General features: G+C 35.8%; 1 protein-coding gene across 1 annotated transcript; it reads right to left on the minus strand.

Annotated features, from left to right (window-relative positions):
- Positions 1-204: 204 nt before the first annotated feature.
- On the minus strand, positions 205-19,526 carry LOC144976988 (uncharacterized). The gene is made up of 9 exons (XM_078921643.1): positions 19,356-19,526; positions 14,147-14,792; positions 12,439-13,204; positions 11,370-11,596; positions 10,412-11,142; positions 9,430-9,531; positions 8,999-9,050; positions 8,294-8,477; positions 205-7,591 (listed from the first exon to the last, which is right to left on the minus strand). Exons 2-9 carry the CDS (start codon positions 14,561-14,563, stop codon positions 7,536-7,538), a joined length of 2,535 nt encoding a protein of 844 aa, XP_078777769.1. The 5' UTR covers positions 14,564-14,792; positions 19,356-19,526; the 3' UTR covers positions 205-7,535.
- Between the last annotated feature and the right edge of the window lie 295 nt (positions 19,527-19,821).

A 19,821-nucleotide genomic window follows, 5' to 3' on the forward strand; every position in this document is an offset into this window, starting at 1 on the left:
CCAAACCAAAATCAGGATAAAACTGAGCAATGCCAAATCCAGAAAAAAGACAGAACAACGTGAAAGGGAAAAAAGATATGCAAGATTGAAGACACAGCAAGTGAACTGTCTGCCCACCAAGATAACACATTTTATGCTAAGGCAAATGCCAAAAAAGAAACGCAACTAAACAAACAAAAATAATTATTTAAAAAAAAATGAAAATGCTGAGTCACAAATGGTCATGTTTTATTCAGACTTAAAAATGAAGATTTCAGCAAATACTGTTATAAATGCAAAAGGATACATTTATATTAAAAGGTAAATAAAACAATATCAAACAACAACAAAATATTTCATCATAGAAATGGTAAGTTATGTTCTAGCAAACAAAAAATTATCACCCTTCAATACTTTACTTAGTAAAGGCAGTAACAAAAAATTTATTCAAAGTGTTTATGTTTTAAGGGTTTTACGGCGCTTGCAACACATTCATGTTATATCAGCGCCAGTAAAAAGGAAGAAAATGGGACAGGTAGTAAAAAGTTCTGGAATTACAAATAAAGCACACAAGACAAAGTAAGACATAGGGGAACTGGGAACAAATAGGGATCATATGTAGATTCCAAGAGCACACTATCAAAGTACTTAGTTTGAGACCACCTATAAGTCGCATCCAGACACAAGCACAAAATCCAACAAAGAGAAATACACTCAAATGCTTACATTATAAATTAAAAATAAATATAACAATACATATCAGAGAGATGATTTACAAGGAAAAAAATATCATCTCCCAAAACAATAACTCTGCATTTGACTGTTTCCCTCCCAGCTAGGACTCCGGCCAGGGCCAGGACAAAACCAAGTAATCTCATTCCAAGACAAAGACAGAAAGCATGTTGGAAAACAGATATAAGGGGATAGAAGACACAGCATGTACCCCCTGCCCACTATGGGAGGTCAGGAACCCCACCCAGTTATTCAAAATTGTTATAAGTCATTATGATAATGATAAAAAACAAGACGCTGTCTGTCTTCAGTCAAATCAAACTGCTCTCAAAGAACAACAAAAATGTAATAATGATACTAAGATGCTAGAATATGTCGACTGTCAAAAGAAATTTAAAAAAAAAAAAAATTTAACAGCTTCGAAAAGAACAAAATATCAAACACGGAATGTATTTGCCCCAAAACCCTTTTTCTACCAATAACTATTGGCTGAAGATGTGTTTTGAGCCCGAAACGTTCCGTTTTAGTATAATTTTTTTTCGGTAACATACAACAATAAATGATATGATTAGTCTGTACATTTCCAGGATTTTAACAGCAATATTAACTATGCTTCCCATGACAATTCTAGTGCATTTTCAAATCCTGCGGATTATCAGGAGCTGAAAAGCAGTTTTCAAATTATCAGGTGCCTGATATTTCATTTGGAGATCCACGAATCAAATTTATCACACACCCATCAGTATATTTCTGTTGTAGGATGCTGCTGGTACTGCAGCCATCTCTCTCTCTCTGTGTGTTTTGTTTTACAGGTTTTCTTCACCAAAAAAGATGTGTGCATTGGGCTGACGTGACGCCTTTCTGCATTTGACCTATTTTAGCACAAGGGCTCACTGGCCACAACCCATTTACATCTTTGAAATCATTTTTTTCCGATATTTTAAATGCCACCACTGGATTCAGCGACCCCAAAAACATTTACCAGTGTTACATAATACACACAAAAAAAATGCATTGTTGACAAGTTTCATAATTCATAATCTAAAATTTATTTTTTCCATTTTTCTTATCATCCATACATCTACCCAACAAAATTATCCATCTATCCATTCATTCATTCAATCGTCTCACCCATCTGTCCATCAAAAAAAAATGTTGGCATACCCTATTATCCTTCTGTTTCCCTGTTTCTTATCTACATATTTATCTACCCAGCCATCTCTCTCTATGTGTGTGTGTGTATGTGTGTTTTGTTTTGTTTTACAGGTTTTCTTCAACACAACATATAGAGCTAAATCATCGAATGAATTATCCACCATTACAATTACATTCCTTTCTCGTCCAGACAATGCTTGTCAAAATCGTAAAGTGTAATGGCAAGCACATCGGCAGATTATCCACAGATCACCAATCGCTAATCCTATTAATGTAAAATGTGAAATCAATCACATACATTTAAATCACGCCAGACCCTCATTACTGTAAGCAAATTAAAAGAAATGCTAACTGATCCAATTTTTGAGACATTTTGCACAGCAATATAAGATCCTGCAGCTTCGACATTCCATCAAGGAATATAGATAATTAATATATCACACGAACTTCAAATATCAACAGGAATCACCCATGTTGTCCAAGTGGGCAAATTGGGGTTTGTTTTTGTTTTTAAGGGTTTTACAGCGCTTGCAACACATTTAGGTTATATCAGCGCCAGTAAAAAGGAAGAAAATGGGATAGTAAAAAGTTCTAGAATTACAATTAAAGAACCCAAGAGAAAGTAAGACAAAGGGGAACTGGGAACAAATAGGGATCATATGTAGATTCCAAGAGCATACCACCAATGTACTTAGTTTTAGATCATCAATAAGTCTCATCCAGACACAAGCACAAAATCCAACAAAGAGGAATACACTCAAATATTTTGTTTGTTTTGTTTGTTTGTTGCTTTAGGTCTCTTCCAACACAATTGAGGTTATATGAGAGACCGCTGAAACAAAAAAAACAAGCAATCTAACAAAAATAGTACAAATGTAAATCAAAATCATAACCTAAAGATATCATAAGCTAAATTATAAATAACCAAGAACAAACAGGCAGAAGATTTACAGAAAAAAAAATATCCCCTGTCAAAAATACAATCACAAACCAAAGAAGCAGGATAGGCTAGTAAAGAGAAGAAGAAACGACATCACTATCGGATCGTACACCCATGCGAACATCATAGGTATATGATTCAAGGGTGATGCTCCCATCCAACCACCCGCACACTCAAATGCTTACATTATACATTCAAAATAACAAATATAGTAATACATAACAGAGAGATGATTTACAAGGAAAAAAATATCATCTCCCAAAACAATAACTATGCATTTGACTGTTTCCATCCCAGCTAGGACTCCGGCCAGGGCCATGACAATGACAAAACCAAGTAATCTCATTCCAAGACAAAGACAGAAAGCATGTTGGATAACAGATATAAGGGGATAGAAGACACAATATGTACCCCCTGCCCACTATGAGAGGTCAGGAACCCCACCCAGGCAAATTGGGTGTTAAGTTCTTGCCCAAGAAAAAACAAATTAAAGTTCTAGATATGGGGCTCCTTGATCGTAGTGCAATGCAAAATCACTCATCACAAATTGCCTGAAGCTGGGCTCAAACCCGTGGGCCCCAGAGTTACTGAGCATTGCCAAATCACTTAGTGATTTCATCCCTCATCACATGTTTACACACATACACACAAAAATGAACAATAAATACACATATAAATATCATTAGGTTTATACCAATGAACACATTGACATCATTTACATTAAACTAATCTATAATTCATACTATATTCTAAATCAATGAAACTTCATGACTGAGGTTTGCACCCCCATCCACCTCACTGTGTGGCCTGAAGTAAGTCTCCTTGGCCATAGGTCACTCACTGTTCTAACAGACCTGCCTACTTGAAAATCTAAAAATAAAATTCATAATTTTTGAGAGATAAAGATTGCAGTCGCTACAGTTAACTTTAAAAAATCAACAATTTACCCTCACAAGGAATAAATAACACTTCAAAATCCTTAAAATCATGTAGTCTGGCATCAACTTTCATTTTCAATAAGTCTTAGTGACATAGAGATGCTCATGAAGTTCAGAAATTGGAGCCAGGCTTTCGTAAATCTACAAATTTTTCATAATAGTCGGTAGGTCTGCAAACAGCAACTCAAAAGAGAGCTAATCCCCTAAAGGAATATTTCCTTTAATTGGGATTGGAAAGTTAACTATTTTAAAAAAAAATGAAAACTCAATATTCCAGCTGTAACACAAATAACCCTGTACCAAATACATAGGAAGTGATAGACCAGTATCTTGTATATGATTTTATTATATGAGCCTTTCTATCCACTAAACATGCTCAAAGCGCTTTACAAGGGGTCCCTGACCAACAGCAACACATAACATGTAGAACGAGACATAACGCCTGTTAGGCGACATTACAATTTTTTTTTCGACATAAACAACGCTATTAACGGCCATGTACTCATTTTACACCGAGTACAGTGAGAGAATGTGAGTAAAGAGCCTTTTCCAAGGACTCAACTATGTACCGAGCGAGGTTCGAACCCAGGACCTTCGGATCCGAAAGGGAGTGTCATACCACAAGACCAAATTTTATTTTTTTAATTATATGACCCACCCATCAACAAACCTGCCAACCCTTCACATTCCAAAAGGGGAATCAAAACATCTGAAAATAGGAAACAGGGGCAGTGTGGCTCAGTAGTATGGTCTTTGCTTCGTAACCAAAGGGTACTGAGTTCGACTACCCGCCTCGTTGAGTGGCCTTGAGCAAGTCACCCCGCCCGAGCTCACTTTGTGGCAATGCACTGCAGCTGATTCCTGGGTCATGCCTGACTTCCCTTGGAATTGACCCTAAAGACACACTTCCCCTTGGGGATGAATAAAGGGAATTCATATATTTATCTATTATTTATTTAAAAAATAGGAATTTGTAATTTTATTTTTTCTTTAGTTTGTACAGCATGCAATGCAATCTTGTATGATAGCAACTGGAATGGGGAGGGAGGAGGGAAGAGCAATTAATTATATGTCTTACTTTCCTTCTGGCAATTGTTTAACATAAGATAATACCCCCCACCTACTTATTATTTTTGAAAAAAAACAACAGAATTTTAGACACACGGACGGATTGACAGAAAGGAAGAGTGAAAGTCTGAGTAATTCCGCAAAAAGCTGGAGGGTTGGCAGGTATGCATCAATCTGATATTCTGTGAGGATGGACTAGAAAAAGAAAACCGAATTTTTAAAGTCAAAATAGTCAAAAAAATGAGAATATGAAAATTTCAGATTAAAATTTTTTTTTCTTCTGAACTTTAGAAACAAGCCTCACTTTCCTCAGACAAAGCTTTTATTTTCTCTCACATTTTATAGGTCAAGCTTAAAATCAAATTTCAAGCATCAGTTTCACCCTGTTAATACCGTTTTGGGACGATTGGTCCCATTTAAAGTAACAGCCATGAATTTCTAAAAACTAGAAACACTATTCCACTGTTTCCCTTTGGCAAAGGATCCAAGCCAAGACCAAGGCTTGTTCCAGGACAAAGACCACAACATGATCTGATCTTCCTGATCAACAGGAAAAAGACTATAAACGATACTTACTGACTTTTCCTCTTGGTGATTCAGTTGTACATAAGGCCGAAGACTTAAAGATAGAGAGCACCAACTCTTTCAAATAAACCTGACTGGTTCAGTCCAATTGAGTTTTACTTTCACAAAACAGGAATACAAGGTTGCCTACCATTGAAAAAAACATTCTTTTTGAAAGCATATCCAGCCAGATACATTAAAAAAATTTATTTGAAGTGTCTGGTTTAATAAGACTTTTCGACAAGTTTGGAGTCCTCTTACTTAATATTTCAATACATGGATAAATCATAATTTTAGCACAAACAATTGTGTGTAACAACCTTCCGTCGTTACTGAGCATTGTAGCAATACTTTTTTGCTGATATGAAATGATCTGAAACTTGTCGCTCACGATAATATATGAAATCAAAGATGAAATGTGAAATTTTAGTGTTTATCACTTCAAGAAACTATGTCTATTGACTTAAATAAACAATAGAGACCCCAAGTTTGATATTTTGGAGTATCAAAATCAGTGAAAAGCGTCTAAATCATCCGATGAGTAACGAAGTATAATTCTTAAAATAAATTCAACCTGGGCATTAAAGGCTAATAATATTACATCTAATACTCAAATCATAACACTGAAATCACATTGTAAGCTCACTTAGGTAAAAATCATTCATATGGCAGAGTTCAACGCCATTCTGTATTAAATTGTGATAAATACATTAAAAAAAAAAAATGCACTAAGATAAATTCAGCATTGTTCACAGCGCATTTTTCATCCTCTCTCATATGGTTGTATCCATCAAGTTACAATAATATAAAATAGAAATAAGCAGTTATAAATTATAAAAAGAAAACAACAGCCATATTGTAAAATTTTAAAAATAATAATATATAGATTTGATCTGTCCAGCAGATTAATTGTTCATAAATTCAATCTTAAAAATATCAATTTCTTTTCTCTTTTATTTAATGAAAACAAGGATGGACGTAAAATATTGCAACATTTAAATATAATATCTTCTTTTAAAAAAAAAGGTTTGATCAGCACACAGTAACAACATAAAACATAATAATTTTTTTTTTACAGCAGACAGGTAACCACCACTGCAATTGTTTCTATTGTCCTATACACAAGATGCAACATTTCTTAACACTTGAATGTTTCAAATTCGAGAAAATCAAATGACAATGCTCGGTTTCATTTTTGCACATTTCTGTACAATTTCTCAAATTTGCATATTTTGAACAAAGTTTCACATCACCAGAATACTCAATTTCATACTGCTTGGCAAGTTTTTATTATTCTAACAAACTTTGACCTGAAGGGAATTGGACCTGTTGCACTGGCATTTCATTTTACCCACTATGTCCTGCACAGCTCCCAACTTTATTCCTCTAGTGCATATTTAAATTTGAATAATTTTTGAATATGATATCTGATTATCAATGTTGATCAGGTCACTTCTTCAAGAAAAAAGATTTGCCAATTTAACAGTGCTGATTGTGACATAAAGTGAAAAAAGAGGAACATTTTGAACAATTGCCTTTTTTTAAGCTCCACGTTTACTTCACTAACCCCCACTTTTAGAGAAATTGAGATGATAAACTATCATTGATAATCAAGCTAACTTCTAGAGAGTGGGAAACTCCATCTATTCGTTCCACCACACATCTCTCTGTCAGTACATCTGATTGGGGGGAAATGTAATTTTATAAAAGAAGGAAATTCCTCCTTTGCAGATTTCCGCGGATCCGAGGAAAATCATCAGCACTGAATAGGCCTTTTGTCACAGCCTCATATGCTTCTAATTCAATGTGTTTTCAGCTATCTCTGACTTCCAAGTGATTTGAAATTCATTTAAGTTGCTGTGAAGTATATACCTTAATATGTACATTTCAAAATCTGTATAATATTAATGATATGAATTAATGGGATAGAGAGACCGAGTGCTATTCAACCCAACCATTTAGCAACTAATCAATCCTACATCATAACCAAAAACAAAACAGATCTGTGAAAGATTATTGAACTGACATCATTAAAATCTAAAACAACCAGCATTATGACTGGCTACCTTTCTTGCCATAGTATAATCCAGAATGATAATCAGATTTGTTACAAGGAATCAAACTTGAAATCCATTGCAAAGCAAAGACTCTTGACAAGATCAAGGCATTCCTCCAAATCCATACATGCTCTGAGAAGTTTTCCTCTGGGATGGATCTGAATGCAAAAGAGTTGATATGTGATCCAACCCATAGTAAACAACATACATTAGAACATAAGTTATGTGATCAGTTATGGAAAACTTACAATTCTCTGCAGATCTATTTGGGTAAGTCTCAAGAATGTAAATTCTTACCAAGTTTTAGCAAAGGGATATGTGAAGTGTGTATGTCTTGAAGGTGCGCTCTCTGGTTTGATAAAATAAGTGCCTGGTATCATTTTATAATCATTTATAAAGCACTTGGTAGAGATGATATGGCACTATTTATGTAAGGCGATGTCTTATTGTGTGAGACAGTAAAACAGTGCCAGAGTATTCAAATGAAGCAATATCCTATATGTCGGATCACTTCGGACCTCTGTCATAAGTCAAAGAATTTAAAAATCTGTTGGGAAAGCATACAATTTGCTTATAAAATACTATGAAAAAAAAACTTGTAAAGAGCTTTGAGTCCATTTAAAGGATATTGTGCTATGTGATGCTCACTTTTTTTAATTAAACAACAACAAAAAATAATTTTAAAAAACAAAGAGCAAAGAGCAAAAAAATTTTTAGCAACCGTATAGCACAAAATCCACTTAGTGCTCGAAGTGCATATACAAGGAATCCAAAGCAATCAGCAATGCTTAATTTGTAGGACAGACTGTAAGGTGACATGATGCCTGTAACATTTTTTAAGGTAACATATAATATCATACCAAGAGATCTTGCAGGCCACTCTGAACGGGATGACATTGGGTCACTCCACTGCATCTGAACAGGTCTGTGGGATTGTTGCTGGTAGAGGTCAGGTGGTTCTAAAAGGTCTGGTGTCAAACCACGATTGGGGACGACTTCTGACACACCTGCTGCGATATTTGGCAAAGGCCATGTACTGGAATTCTGGCGATGGATGGATGTGTAAACATTTTTTGCATAAGATAGATAATTAAAACTTACATAGCAGCCAACTTTTCATTGAGAGGGGGGAAAAAAGACAAATAAACAAAAAAAAACAAAAAATCACCAAGGGGTGCTGCTCAAGTACTTTAGCCTAAACTCCTCCCACCAACAATTCTCAAACATGTAATACTAATACTTATAGAAGAAATAGAGGTAGAAATCAAGAGGAGATGAAAATGGCCAGTCCACACCCAGAGAAAGTCTGCAACAAATATTACAAGGCAGGCCCTGAAATGGAGCCCACTGAGTTTGAGAAAAAGAAGGAAGCCTAGAACTAGAAACAAGGGAAAAAATAATGAAATAATTCATTTTGCACCTACTTTCGTAATTGCAATAAAAATAACTGAAGAAAGGAAATATTGAATTAAGAACCAACTTTTTTTTAAAAATCCATCCTTAGGTTTCTGTTCTTTATTCTTTTTGATCATATATGTAGAATGAGACAAAAACAATAATCATACCTTAGCTTGACCTTGGTAACCTGAAAAACTCTCTTCATCACTGCTATCACCCCTGTGGAATAGAGAGATTAATGAATGACTAAAGGAAGGATTCAGTGAATGAATAAATGAAAGAGAAGAATTCAATCAATGAATGAACGAATGAATGAAGGAAGGAAGGAAGGAATGATTGAATAAAGAAATGAATGAATGAAATGAAAACAGCTGTAAATAAAAAGAACGAGGTGATGGCTGTAAATATTTCCCGAATTCACATCTACATATAAAATAAGAGAAAAACTATCAGGAATCGTTGCATTTCATGAAGATAAGAAAAAAAAGAAGAGAAGGAGGATGAGGAGCCGAAAGAGAGAAAAAGTGGAAGGGGGAGGAGGGGAGAATGACAATGATAATGGGTTAAATGCTAGCATGTTTTTTGTGCCTCTTCTTACTTGGAATCCAAAGCATGACAAAGATCAGTGCCGACGTGAAAGAATTGGTCTTCAGTGGAGGAATCATCGCTCAAGTCACTGGAGTCTTGAATGCCAGACCATCTTGAAAGAAGATAAAAGAGAAGTTTAAAATGTTACAGTACACATCAATACAGTACCTTTGCTTGTCATTTAACAGAAAGCTGCTTCCCATCTAAGAAAAATCAATCTCAAATATCTCATGTAAAGAATATTCTTAAGAAATATACCAACTCCTAGTTAATACAATCATCGATGTACTAAGATAATGATAAGTGATTTGCTTTGTTACAAAAGGCATACATTTCTAAAAAAAATAATTTTTATAACCTGATGATAGCAAATGCTCGAAACATTATTGTAGAAGTTTATCATAATTATACTTGAAATATTTTTTTTTGAATTTTTATAATGTTTTGTTCTTTTCCCCTTCTATACCGCATATATAAAATTAAGAAATATTTTTATGAGTATTTGACAAAAGATTCAATTTTCAGAACCAGGTTCACCCAAACATTACACTGTGGTAAACCCATGTATGTATTAATTTATATAGTATTAATTATAAATATCTATAATTATATTTTGTTCTTCTCAGCTAAGATTACACTTATCAACTGTGTAATATAAACTAAATAACCACAACGAAATAAATAAATAAAAATAACTATATTTAATATGAATGTATATATAAAATTCTAAAATAAATAATATTTTTAAAAATTCCTACCTTCGTCTTTAGAGGAAATATACTTCTTTTAGCTTTTAACTGGAGAAAAGACAGAAATTGGACCTAAGCCACAGTGAAGTGAGGCAAAGTAAGCAAAAAGGGCTAAATTTCTTGCTCAAAGAGAAAAGTAAATGTAACAACAGGGCTCGAAAGCAGGTCTCCATGACTAAAGTGCAATGCCTTATCAACTCAACCATTTCTCTGAAAATGAAATTAAAAATGTCAGTTTCTTACCCTAAATTCATTTGATTGGCAGCAGACCCTCCCCCATAGGTTGGGGGCCATGTCCCTTGTTTTCTCTGTCCGAACTCTGGAGTAAGGGCTGGTCTTGGACTCGACCCTCCACCTCCTATAGCACCAGGAGCAGTGGCTGTACCAGGGGAGACAGAAGTACCACTGCTACTACCAAGAAACATTCCTCCACCACCACCACTACCAACTCCTCCCCAATGTTGAAGTTGTTGATGCTGATGCGGTTGTTGCTGTTGATGTTGAAATGGAGATAAAGATCTACCTCGCATGCTGGACATCGACAAGGACATAGAACCACTAACACCACCACCGACACCCAAGCTATTTGGAGCAACAGCAGTATTAATGCTACTGGACACAACCGGCAGTCTTGCTGGGGAGGATGGGAAACTGGGACTGGGAGACATGGCATAGCCAGGTGATGAGTCACCTGCTGTGTAGCCTGAAAGTGGTGAGGGGCAATCTGAGATGGAGCCTGCCGAAATGGAGCCGTGACTAGAAGCAGACTGGATCTGAACCCAGGGCAGATTGGCAGCAGCAGCAGCACTTAGTGGTGGCGGAGGTTGCTGGGTGTTGAAGAAGCGAGGTTGATGATGATGGAGCTGTTGCTGGAGGTGAGGGGGAGGAGGAGGAGGCAGGTGTTGATGATGATGGTGGATTGATGATGGCCGCATAGCTGAAAGATCTAAGCAACCCTCAGACCGACGGTGAGCCTGTATATGACATTCAAAAGTACTAAAATGATAAAAAATATCGTCATTGTAAAATGATTGTTATCATCATCATCATAGCTTTTTTTCCCCTAACCTTGACTCACTTTCAAGAGAATTTCTAGCCTTTACAGCTTCATCATGCATTCATTCCCCCCTGCTCCCGACTCCCTCATTATTAAATGCAAAAGCTTTTTAAAAAATTACATTATATTTTGCCTACATCCTACCTGTTGTTGACGACTAGGCGAACGCAACTCTTCCACTTGGGTGTCTGAGGAAGGACTGGGCATGCGGTAGATCTGAGGTACTACAAGTTGAATTGGCCCCCCTTGCATGTGTAGGAGAGGTACCTCAGGGATAGCCTGCATGGGAGATGAGTCAGCAGGTCCCATGCCTGACAGGAGATTGATGATGCTCTCCAGATCTTCTTCTGAGGCAAGTTTGGCGGTGATTTCTAAAACAAAATGAAACAAGTATTTTTAAGACGAAAAATGTATCTGAAAACTGGGCATTAAAATTACTGGATTGGTTTACTTTTCTGTTGTTTTGTTTTTTAAAAAAAAGTTTAGCTCTAAAAGTTAAACAGCACTTCGTCAGAAAAGGTAGATGATACACACAAAAAAAAAGATAAGATACCATGTTGAGTGCATGTAAGACTATTGGGTACAGGCACATAATAAGAGAAAGCAGATCTCAAAGCATCTTCCCCTATATCAAGCCTCTTGGCAACTATAGACTTGTACAGGACAGGTTCCTATCGACTGGGAGACACTCAGATGTTTATTTTTTTAAATACTGCTTTTAAAAACATAAGGAAAAACACTCATGCTCACATCCAACTTAATCCATGGTTCATTCTATAATTCCAGAATTTTTAAAGATATTTTCTGAAAGGATAAAGTTAAGGACTTTGAGAATAAATGGAAGATATAAGGCAAAAAAAAAAAAAAAGAAAAAAAAAGTCACATACAATTGAGGTGCAGTGATTAATTCGAGGTCTAAGAAATAGTAGTCAATTTTTAAAAAATTTTAAAACGGATTCTACTGTGTTAAGTAAAAAGGTGCTCTTCAATTGATACCAACCCTTTATTGACTCTCTCTCTCTCTCTCTCTCTCTCTCTCTCTCTATATATATATATATATATATATATATATATATATATATATATATATATATATAAAGAGAGAGAGAGAGAGAGAGAGAGAGGAGAGAGAGAGAGAGAGAGAAGATAGAGAGAGAGAGAGATAGAGCGAGAGAGAGAGAGAGAGAGAGAGAGAGAGAGAGAGAGAACTCACCCAATTCTGTATCCACTGGAGGAGCAGCAGTTGTGGTAGTTGTTATAGGACTTAATTGGCCCTGAATTGTATTATTATTATTATTGCCTCTACTGCTGCTTATCTTGTCACAGACACTGGCAAGACTAGAAGAAGGGGGAGCTAATGATTGCTGAGGAACCCAACTAGACAAGGCTACAGCAGTTGATATCTGGGGCTGTGTTTGATATGGTCTAGAAATGCTTGTTGAGTCATCAGCTATTTTTGGATTTTTCTTGTCCTCAGCAGCAAGAGAAGCAGCAGTTGATGTAGTTCCTGGTTTCGCTTTTGATAAATTATTTTCCCCAGAAGCAGCAGTGGTACTTGCATTTGTTTGTGAAATTGCAGATGAGATTTGATTTTTATCCCTACTGTTACTGTCTTCTTCATTGACGTCTACATAAAAAGAACTTCTTTCCTCCGATGGTGATTTCCGTTCAAAGAAGGACATAATCCGAAAGCCTGGCCTATGCGGTGATGATGAAGATGATTTGCTAGAGGATATCAATTTGTTTTTAGTTTTGGGACTGCCCCAGGGTGAGTTTGGGAGACTAGAATTGGATTTGACAGGTGATTCTAGTCCATCGGCAAGTCCCAACTTCAGAACCAGTTTAGTGACTTCCCCAGCAGCCGGCTCTTCCCCTTTGAGACACAAGAGTGAGTGTACCAGATCAGCGACTCGGTTGCTGCAGACTGAATAATACTGTCTCTTGAGTTTGATTAGCAGGAGAGCAACATGGCACAGGGTCTGAGGGGGATTTAGACAAGTAATAACAATGATTAGGAATATAAAAAGACACATAAGAAGATTTTTAAAAAAAGAAAAGAAAACAGGTAACGATAATGCAATGAAACGATTCTTTGAAATTTGCCTCAAACTATTGGCATAACTTAAAAATAATAATAATAATAACAATAATAATAATAATAATAATAATAATAATAATAATAATAATAATAATAATAATAATAATAATACTTTATTCATCCATAGGAATTTTTTTGTACAAACGTGTTAAACAGACATGATAATAAGTTAGCAAATAACTAGGTGGTAAAAGTATGGATAATGTGAAAGTAATAAAATGTGTAAATTGGTTTGCATATTGAGTATTATAAATTTGTGTAAATAAGTTGTGAGAGAGAACAGCTTAAAATTTCAAAATTACATGGTCTGTTGATGGCTGATGATATAGTGGTGGGGGTGGTTGTAGTAGTGGTGGTAGGGGTGATGGTGTGGTGATTGTTGTTGTAGTAATGGTGGTAGGGATGATGATGTGGTGATAGTTGTAGTAGTGGTGGTAGGGAAGATGATGTGGTGGTAGTTGTAGTAATGGTAGTAGGGATGATGATGTGGTAATAGTTGTAGTGGTGGTAGAAATGACATGGTGGTAGTTATTATGGTAGTGGTGGTAGGAATGATGAGTTGTAGTAGTGGTCGTAGGAATGATGTGGTATAGTTGTAGTATTGGTGGTAAGGATGATGATGGGGTTGGAGTAGTTGTAGTAGTGGTGGGAGGGATGATGATGTGGCTGTAGTTATTGTAGAGGTGGTAGGGATGATGATGTGGTGGTAGCTTAATAGTTGGTTTATTTAATGTCCGGGACAAAAAGTAAATTTCTATATTTTCCGGGACAAAATCTGGAAATTCCAGGAAGGTTGGCATGCCTGATTAAAGTATATACTCACATGTTGGTATGTGTCTGGATCCAATTTTTGCTGTCTTTCCAAATCCTGAAGTTTCATTAGCAAGGAACCCATTTCATTCATGATGTCCAAACCAGCTTTGGATTTGGCACAAGTGTACACATCAGACAGTCTCATCGCTAATGCTTCACCTACATAGTTGTATACAGAATCCTTCAGCACAGAGCTAAGGGTTTGAGTCAGACGGAGACCAGTCTCGTCCATCTGACTCATGGCCTCTTGCAATTCTGAGAGGCCCCTAAAACATTCATTAAGTAGAGAGCTGGCCATTACTATTTTTTTGTTGTCTCCCTTTTGACCATCACTTCCCTGTGCTTGTCTGGGAGAAGTGATTCCTGGTGAGACTGACAGTTGATTCGGTAAGTTGGACTCTAATGATGATGGTGATGCTATTGACATAGTGAAATGATCAATGATTTTTTAACTGCCTTTATTTTCTTGAATTAGAATACCAAATCATTGGTAATTTATGATGTAATATATTGCCCAGATTGTTCATTGTTTATCTTTTGGCTAAAAGAAAAAGTGCTTCTATACAGAAAGTAAATAAACGCTACTTCTTTGATTTTAAAGTCAAACGTCATCTTGCCATTATCAAATAAATTCATCAGGCCATCTCTTTTCATTCCTGAAAAATAAGAAGAGGAAAGCGATGTATTATCTACCATCAAATAAATCCTTTCCCAGTGATGATAATGGCACTAGTCAAAAAGGTGGAAAATGTATCGGTCTATCTGGCAAACTCAAGCCGAAATGGAAAAATACATATACAAAATGATAGTTACATAACATTATATAAAATATATACTTCTTTTGTAAGTATTTAATGAATTGCCCTTTCCCGAAAATAATTTTAAAGGTTCACAATATTATTTATACCAGTATCTATATCAAAAGATGATGAATTTTTGGCCGAAAGCTAGAAATTATTTGTTTTTACATTACAAAGCACACTACAATCCCTTTGTTAGAGAGAGAGAGAGAGAGAGAGAGAGAGAGAGAGAGAGACAGACAGAGACACAGAGAGAGAGAGAGAGAGGGAGGGAGAGAGAGAGAGAGAGAGAGAGAGAGAGAGAGAGAGAGAGAGAGAGAGAGAGAGAGAGAGAGAGAGAGAGATATGAAGTGATTTTCTATTTTTTTTTTTTTTTTTGGCACAATCCCCAACCAAACATTTATTCATTCTAGGACCCCACTGGTCTTTTGTCGATTTTGACCACCATGTCTAGGCTGACGTTATAAAAATGCGAGTGTCACCAAAATTCATGCAAATGAGTACAGGTGTCAAAGTCAAAATGTGACACAAGACATGACGGTGATTTTTTTCATTGAGCTACCGTGGAGCCACCTGAGCACTTTTCATAGAATAATGTGTGACACTGCAAAAAGAGCGGAACATTTCAAAGAAAATTTTAAAAAATCTCAGAATTCTGCAGATCCGCGGAAGATTATCATCACTGCTTTATTTCCTAACACTAACAAAACATATGTGCTGCTGAGAAGTCAATAATATGAACAAATGATAAATTCAAGTACTTTGATAATAAAAATAAATATATCAGAACAAGAGTCTCTATATAACTCAAGGGTCTCTTTTTTAATCCATTTAAGAATATGAAAATATTCTCATTATTCACTAGTATTCAGGCCTGCCAACCCTTCATATTCCAAAAGTGGAATCAGAAGGTCAGAAAATAGGAATTTGAGACAAAAAATAGGAATTTCTTCACAATGGATAATTCTGTATCGAAATGACCACCAACATTGCCACCAAACACATAAAGACAGTATTCCAGCACAGCTGGCAAAACTACATATCACATATCAATTCCGATTTTCCAAAATATTAATGATGATGATGGTAAGAAGAAAAAAATGGAATGGGGAAGGGGGAAAGAAGTGCAATTAGTTTTCCAACTTAATTCCCTTTTGGTAATCATTATTACTATTACAGGAAATTTTTTAATTCCTGTTCAACGGCCTATATAATTCATATAAATCATGCATGGCTACAATGGGGAAATATTTGTTGGAACATAGCTACCACGGGGTTGTGAGTCGCAAGTTTGGTACCCAGTTGAGAAAAACTAAGTACTCAAGAAGAAAAGAGGAAGGCACACATGACACAAAGTATAGGGAATGGAGATGAGGTAGATCAGTGAATTGCAGTTATTGTGTGTACTATTGATGTTTCTCTGTGTACGTTTGAGTACCCATGACTATGCCCAATGAGAAGTGAGATGGTGAAGAGCTCTCTGTGAAGCCCACAGACTAGAGAGGGGCAGACATGACAACAGCCACTTTTTTTGCCTAATCACTGCCATCTAGTTTTAGAATGAAAGCAATAATCAGATGAATCGAGAATAGAGAGAGATCAATGAAATAACTGGGTTGCCTGAAACTGGGACGTAAAAATTACTTGAGAAAACAGTAAACGTTGGCTATTCAGAGACAGAACAGGCGCTTTGTCAGCAAAAATGAATAAAAATAAACTAAAAGGAGTGAAGGTGTGATGAAAGTGTGTGAACTTCATGGTCGATCAACCATGTCATCAATCCATTATACTTCTACTACTATTACTACTACTACTACTACAATGATGACTGATGACGATGACAACAACAACGATGAGAGAGAGAGAGAGGGGGGGGGGGATTATATAGACTTGTCAACATGGTTAGATCAAAGGGATGGAGGCAGCAATTTAGCACATTCTTCACATTTCACATAGTTTCCTAATGTTAGGTATATGTCATCATCAGTTAGAGAGACTTCTATCAACAAGCTCAAAGAGGTGAGTCTCATATGTGTAATATCAAAAAGAAATGTTGATCGTCTCCACAGAATTTATCAAGAATCATAATGGGAAGAGCTTACTTTTCCTACTGTTATTATGCTCATTCCTGACTCCTGGGCATATGATTTGTTATTTTCTATCAGCCAGGGGCATAAAAAATGAGTTTTAAGATTTATTCAATTGATTGAACAGTGCGTAAAAAGAGGATATTTATCAGAATCAGAGGAGGTGGGATTAAAATGCTGGAGGAGAAGACAGATGTGGGGTGGGACGGATAGTAAAGGGACTAGCCATTTAGAATTTTGACTGTTCATTGTAGTAGTAGTTGTAGTAGTAGTAGAGTAGATAGTAGTAGTATAGTCATACATAGATATAAGTTGTAGTAGTAGTACTACTAGTAGTGGTGTTAAGTAATGGCTGTCATTATCCCCAGACACCTGTCTGGGGATAATGAAAATTCGTTATCCCCAGACACCTGGGTTTTTTTTAACTCTCTCTCTCTCTCTCTCTCTCTCTCTCTCTCTCTCTCTCTCTCTCTCTCTCTCTCTCTCTTTTAGTTCCTTTCTAGTTTCTAGAAAATTGTCATATTCGTTCCCACTCCGATCTCAAAAAGTGTCTAAAAAGAATAAATAATTAAAAAGCAAACAAACAGAAATATTCAGAGAGCGACCAAATGGTCAGATAGAGGAGAAAAAAACAAACAATTTTTTTTAAAAAACAATTTTAAGAAATTCATGCTCAGAAACGGAACAAAAGGTCAAACAAAAAGGAGAAAAGAATAGACTCGCACACAAAAAAAAAGAAAAAAAAGAAAAGAAGACGGAATTTAAAAAAAAAAAAGAAGACGGAATTTTTTTAAAAAAAAAAAAGTGGCGGAGCCAGGATTCGAACCCACAACGTCGATTCTGGTAAAACTTCCAGGGCAGGCGACTAAACCATTCGGCCATGACACCCACTTCGAGGTCGACGCATATTGTGTATATGTAGTAACAACTGATTTATTGTTGGTTAATTTTATGTTTTTATAGATATTTTATTAACTTTCCTTATTTCTATGTGCATTTTGGAAACATTCCATATTCTGGAATGTGGATAATTGTTTAAAGGAGCGGAGTTTCAAATATATGTCTGGGGATAACGAATTTTTATTATCCCCAGACAGGTGTCTGGGGATAATCACAGCGTTAAGTAATAGCGCTGGACAGTAGTAGAGCAACATTTTCATTTCATGCAGAATTGAATAAGTCACCAAGACAGAACGGTTATTGCCAGACGGGTGTCTGCCAATAATTGTTTTTCTTTATAGTTATAGTTTTAGGCAGACATGTCTGGGCAATAATCGGTCATCGTTATTAACAGTCTGACAGTGACAGGTCTGGCAATAATAATAGGTGGCGTTTTTATACACCTCCATTGGAGGTGTACAAAAACACACCGTTTTTATGCACCTCCGTTGGCGGTGATGGTAAAGTTGTTGCTGCATATGTCCATGAGGTTTAAATAGTTTTAGATTTTTATTTAGCACGCTGCTTAGTGATTACCGATGTACAATGATAATAAATTAAAGAATAATAACAATAATTTAAAAAATCAAAAGTAAAAAGAAACATGGCACATAAATACTGATCTCAAATAAATAAATTTTAGAAAATTAAAATCGAAGTTTTTTAAAAACATGATAAAAAGTTTTTGAAAAAAAAAAAGAAAGAAAAAAAAAGCAAACAAAAACAAAGTAAATCCAAAAAACAAAAATCAACAATGGGAATCGAACCCAGTACTTTCAACGTTGGAGTCTGACAGCTTGTCCACTGCGCTACGGAGCCACCTGACTGTTCATCACATTTAATAAGGTCTTTCTGAAACATTATTTTACCTTCAATGCAACTTCTATTTTCTGGTTTTATATTTCGATTTTTTAAATTATTATTATTTTTATATAAATTTATTAACAAAAACTTCCTACACATGTCACAATATAACTTTCGCCATGTCAAAATGCAAAAACACAATATCGCTAATGAATTTGGGTGGAATGCGCATGCGTGACGGGGGTGTATAAAAACGATCCGTTAAGATACACCGTCAACGGAGGTGCATAAAAACACTACGATAATAATAATAATAATGACAGCCTTTTTATTTTGATGTGGCAGTCATTTTTCTTTGCCAACATAACACAGCTGGCTAGCAAAACATCTGTAAAATTACATTGCTCGTATCTTTCCAAAGTGCCAACGTAGCGTCAACAGATCCAATTTTTAAATTATTAGATAATAAATGTATTCTCTGGCTCCTTGGTCCACTCACAGTCACAGTAGCAATGTCAACTTCATCACTACCCCAGTCCCAGATGAGAGAACAATACGAATTGCACTGTCGTAATATATCATAATTTACCTTATGAGGCATTTTTAGTTGATTGAAAGTAGAGATTTTGTCATTCTATAATTATCTGCTGGTTCGACCTTACACAATAATTGATATAAGGTAAACAAAAGGGCATTTTTAGTGGACTGGCCAGACCTCAGGCCTCAGTTCACTGCAGCAAATGAAAGAAACGCCCTAATTAGGTTCTTTCTTAAGCAAAAGAGTTCCATTTTACGCCTACCCTGGAGGGTTGCCAGTTGGCATTTTAAATGCCAGATTCCAAAAATCTGGCATTTTTGAAAACCGTTTGGCATTAGAAAAATCATTTGGCATTTGGCATTTTCATTTGGCATTTTCTTTTCTTGTGTATTATACTTCAAATGACACCTTTTCTCAACCGTGGTGTAGTGGTTTAGCACTCCACTTAGTAGTCAGTAGGTAAAAAATTACCTCAACAGGAAATTTAGTATAATTCAAAAAAAAAAAAAAAAAAAAA

The sequence above is a fragment of the Berghia stephanieae genome, chromosome 7 (assembly GCF_034508935.2).
Source record: "Berghia stephanieae isolate SIO BIC M18660-M18661 chromosome 7, UCSD_Bste_1.3, whole genome shotgun sequence".
Taxonomy (NCBI): Eukaryota; Metazoa; Mollusca; class Gastropoda; order Nudibranchia; family Aeolidiidae; genus Berghia; species Berghia stephanieae.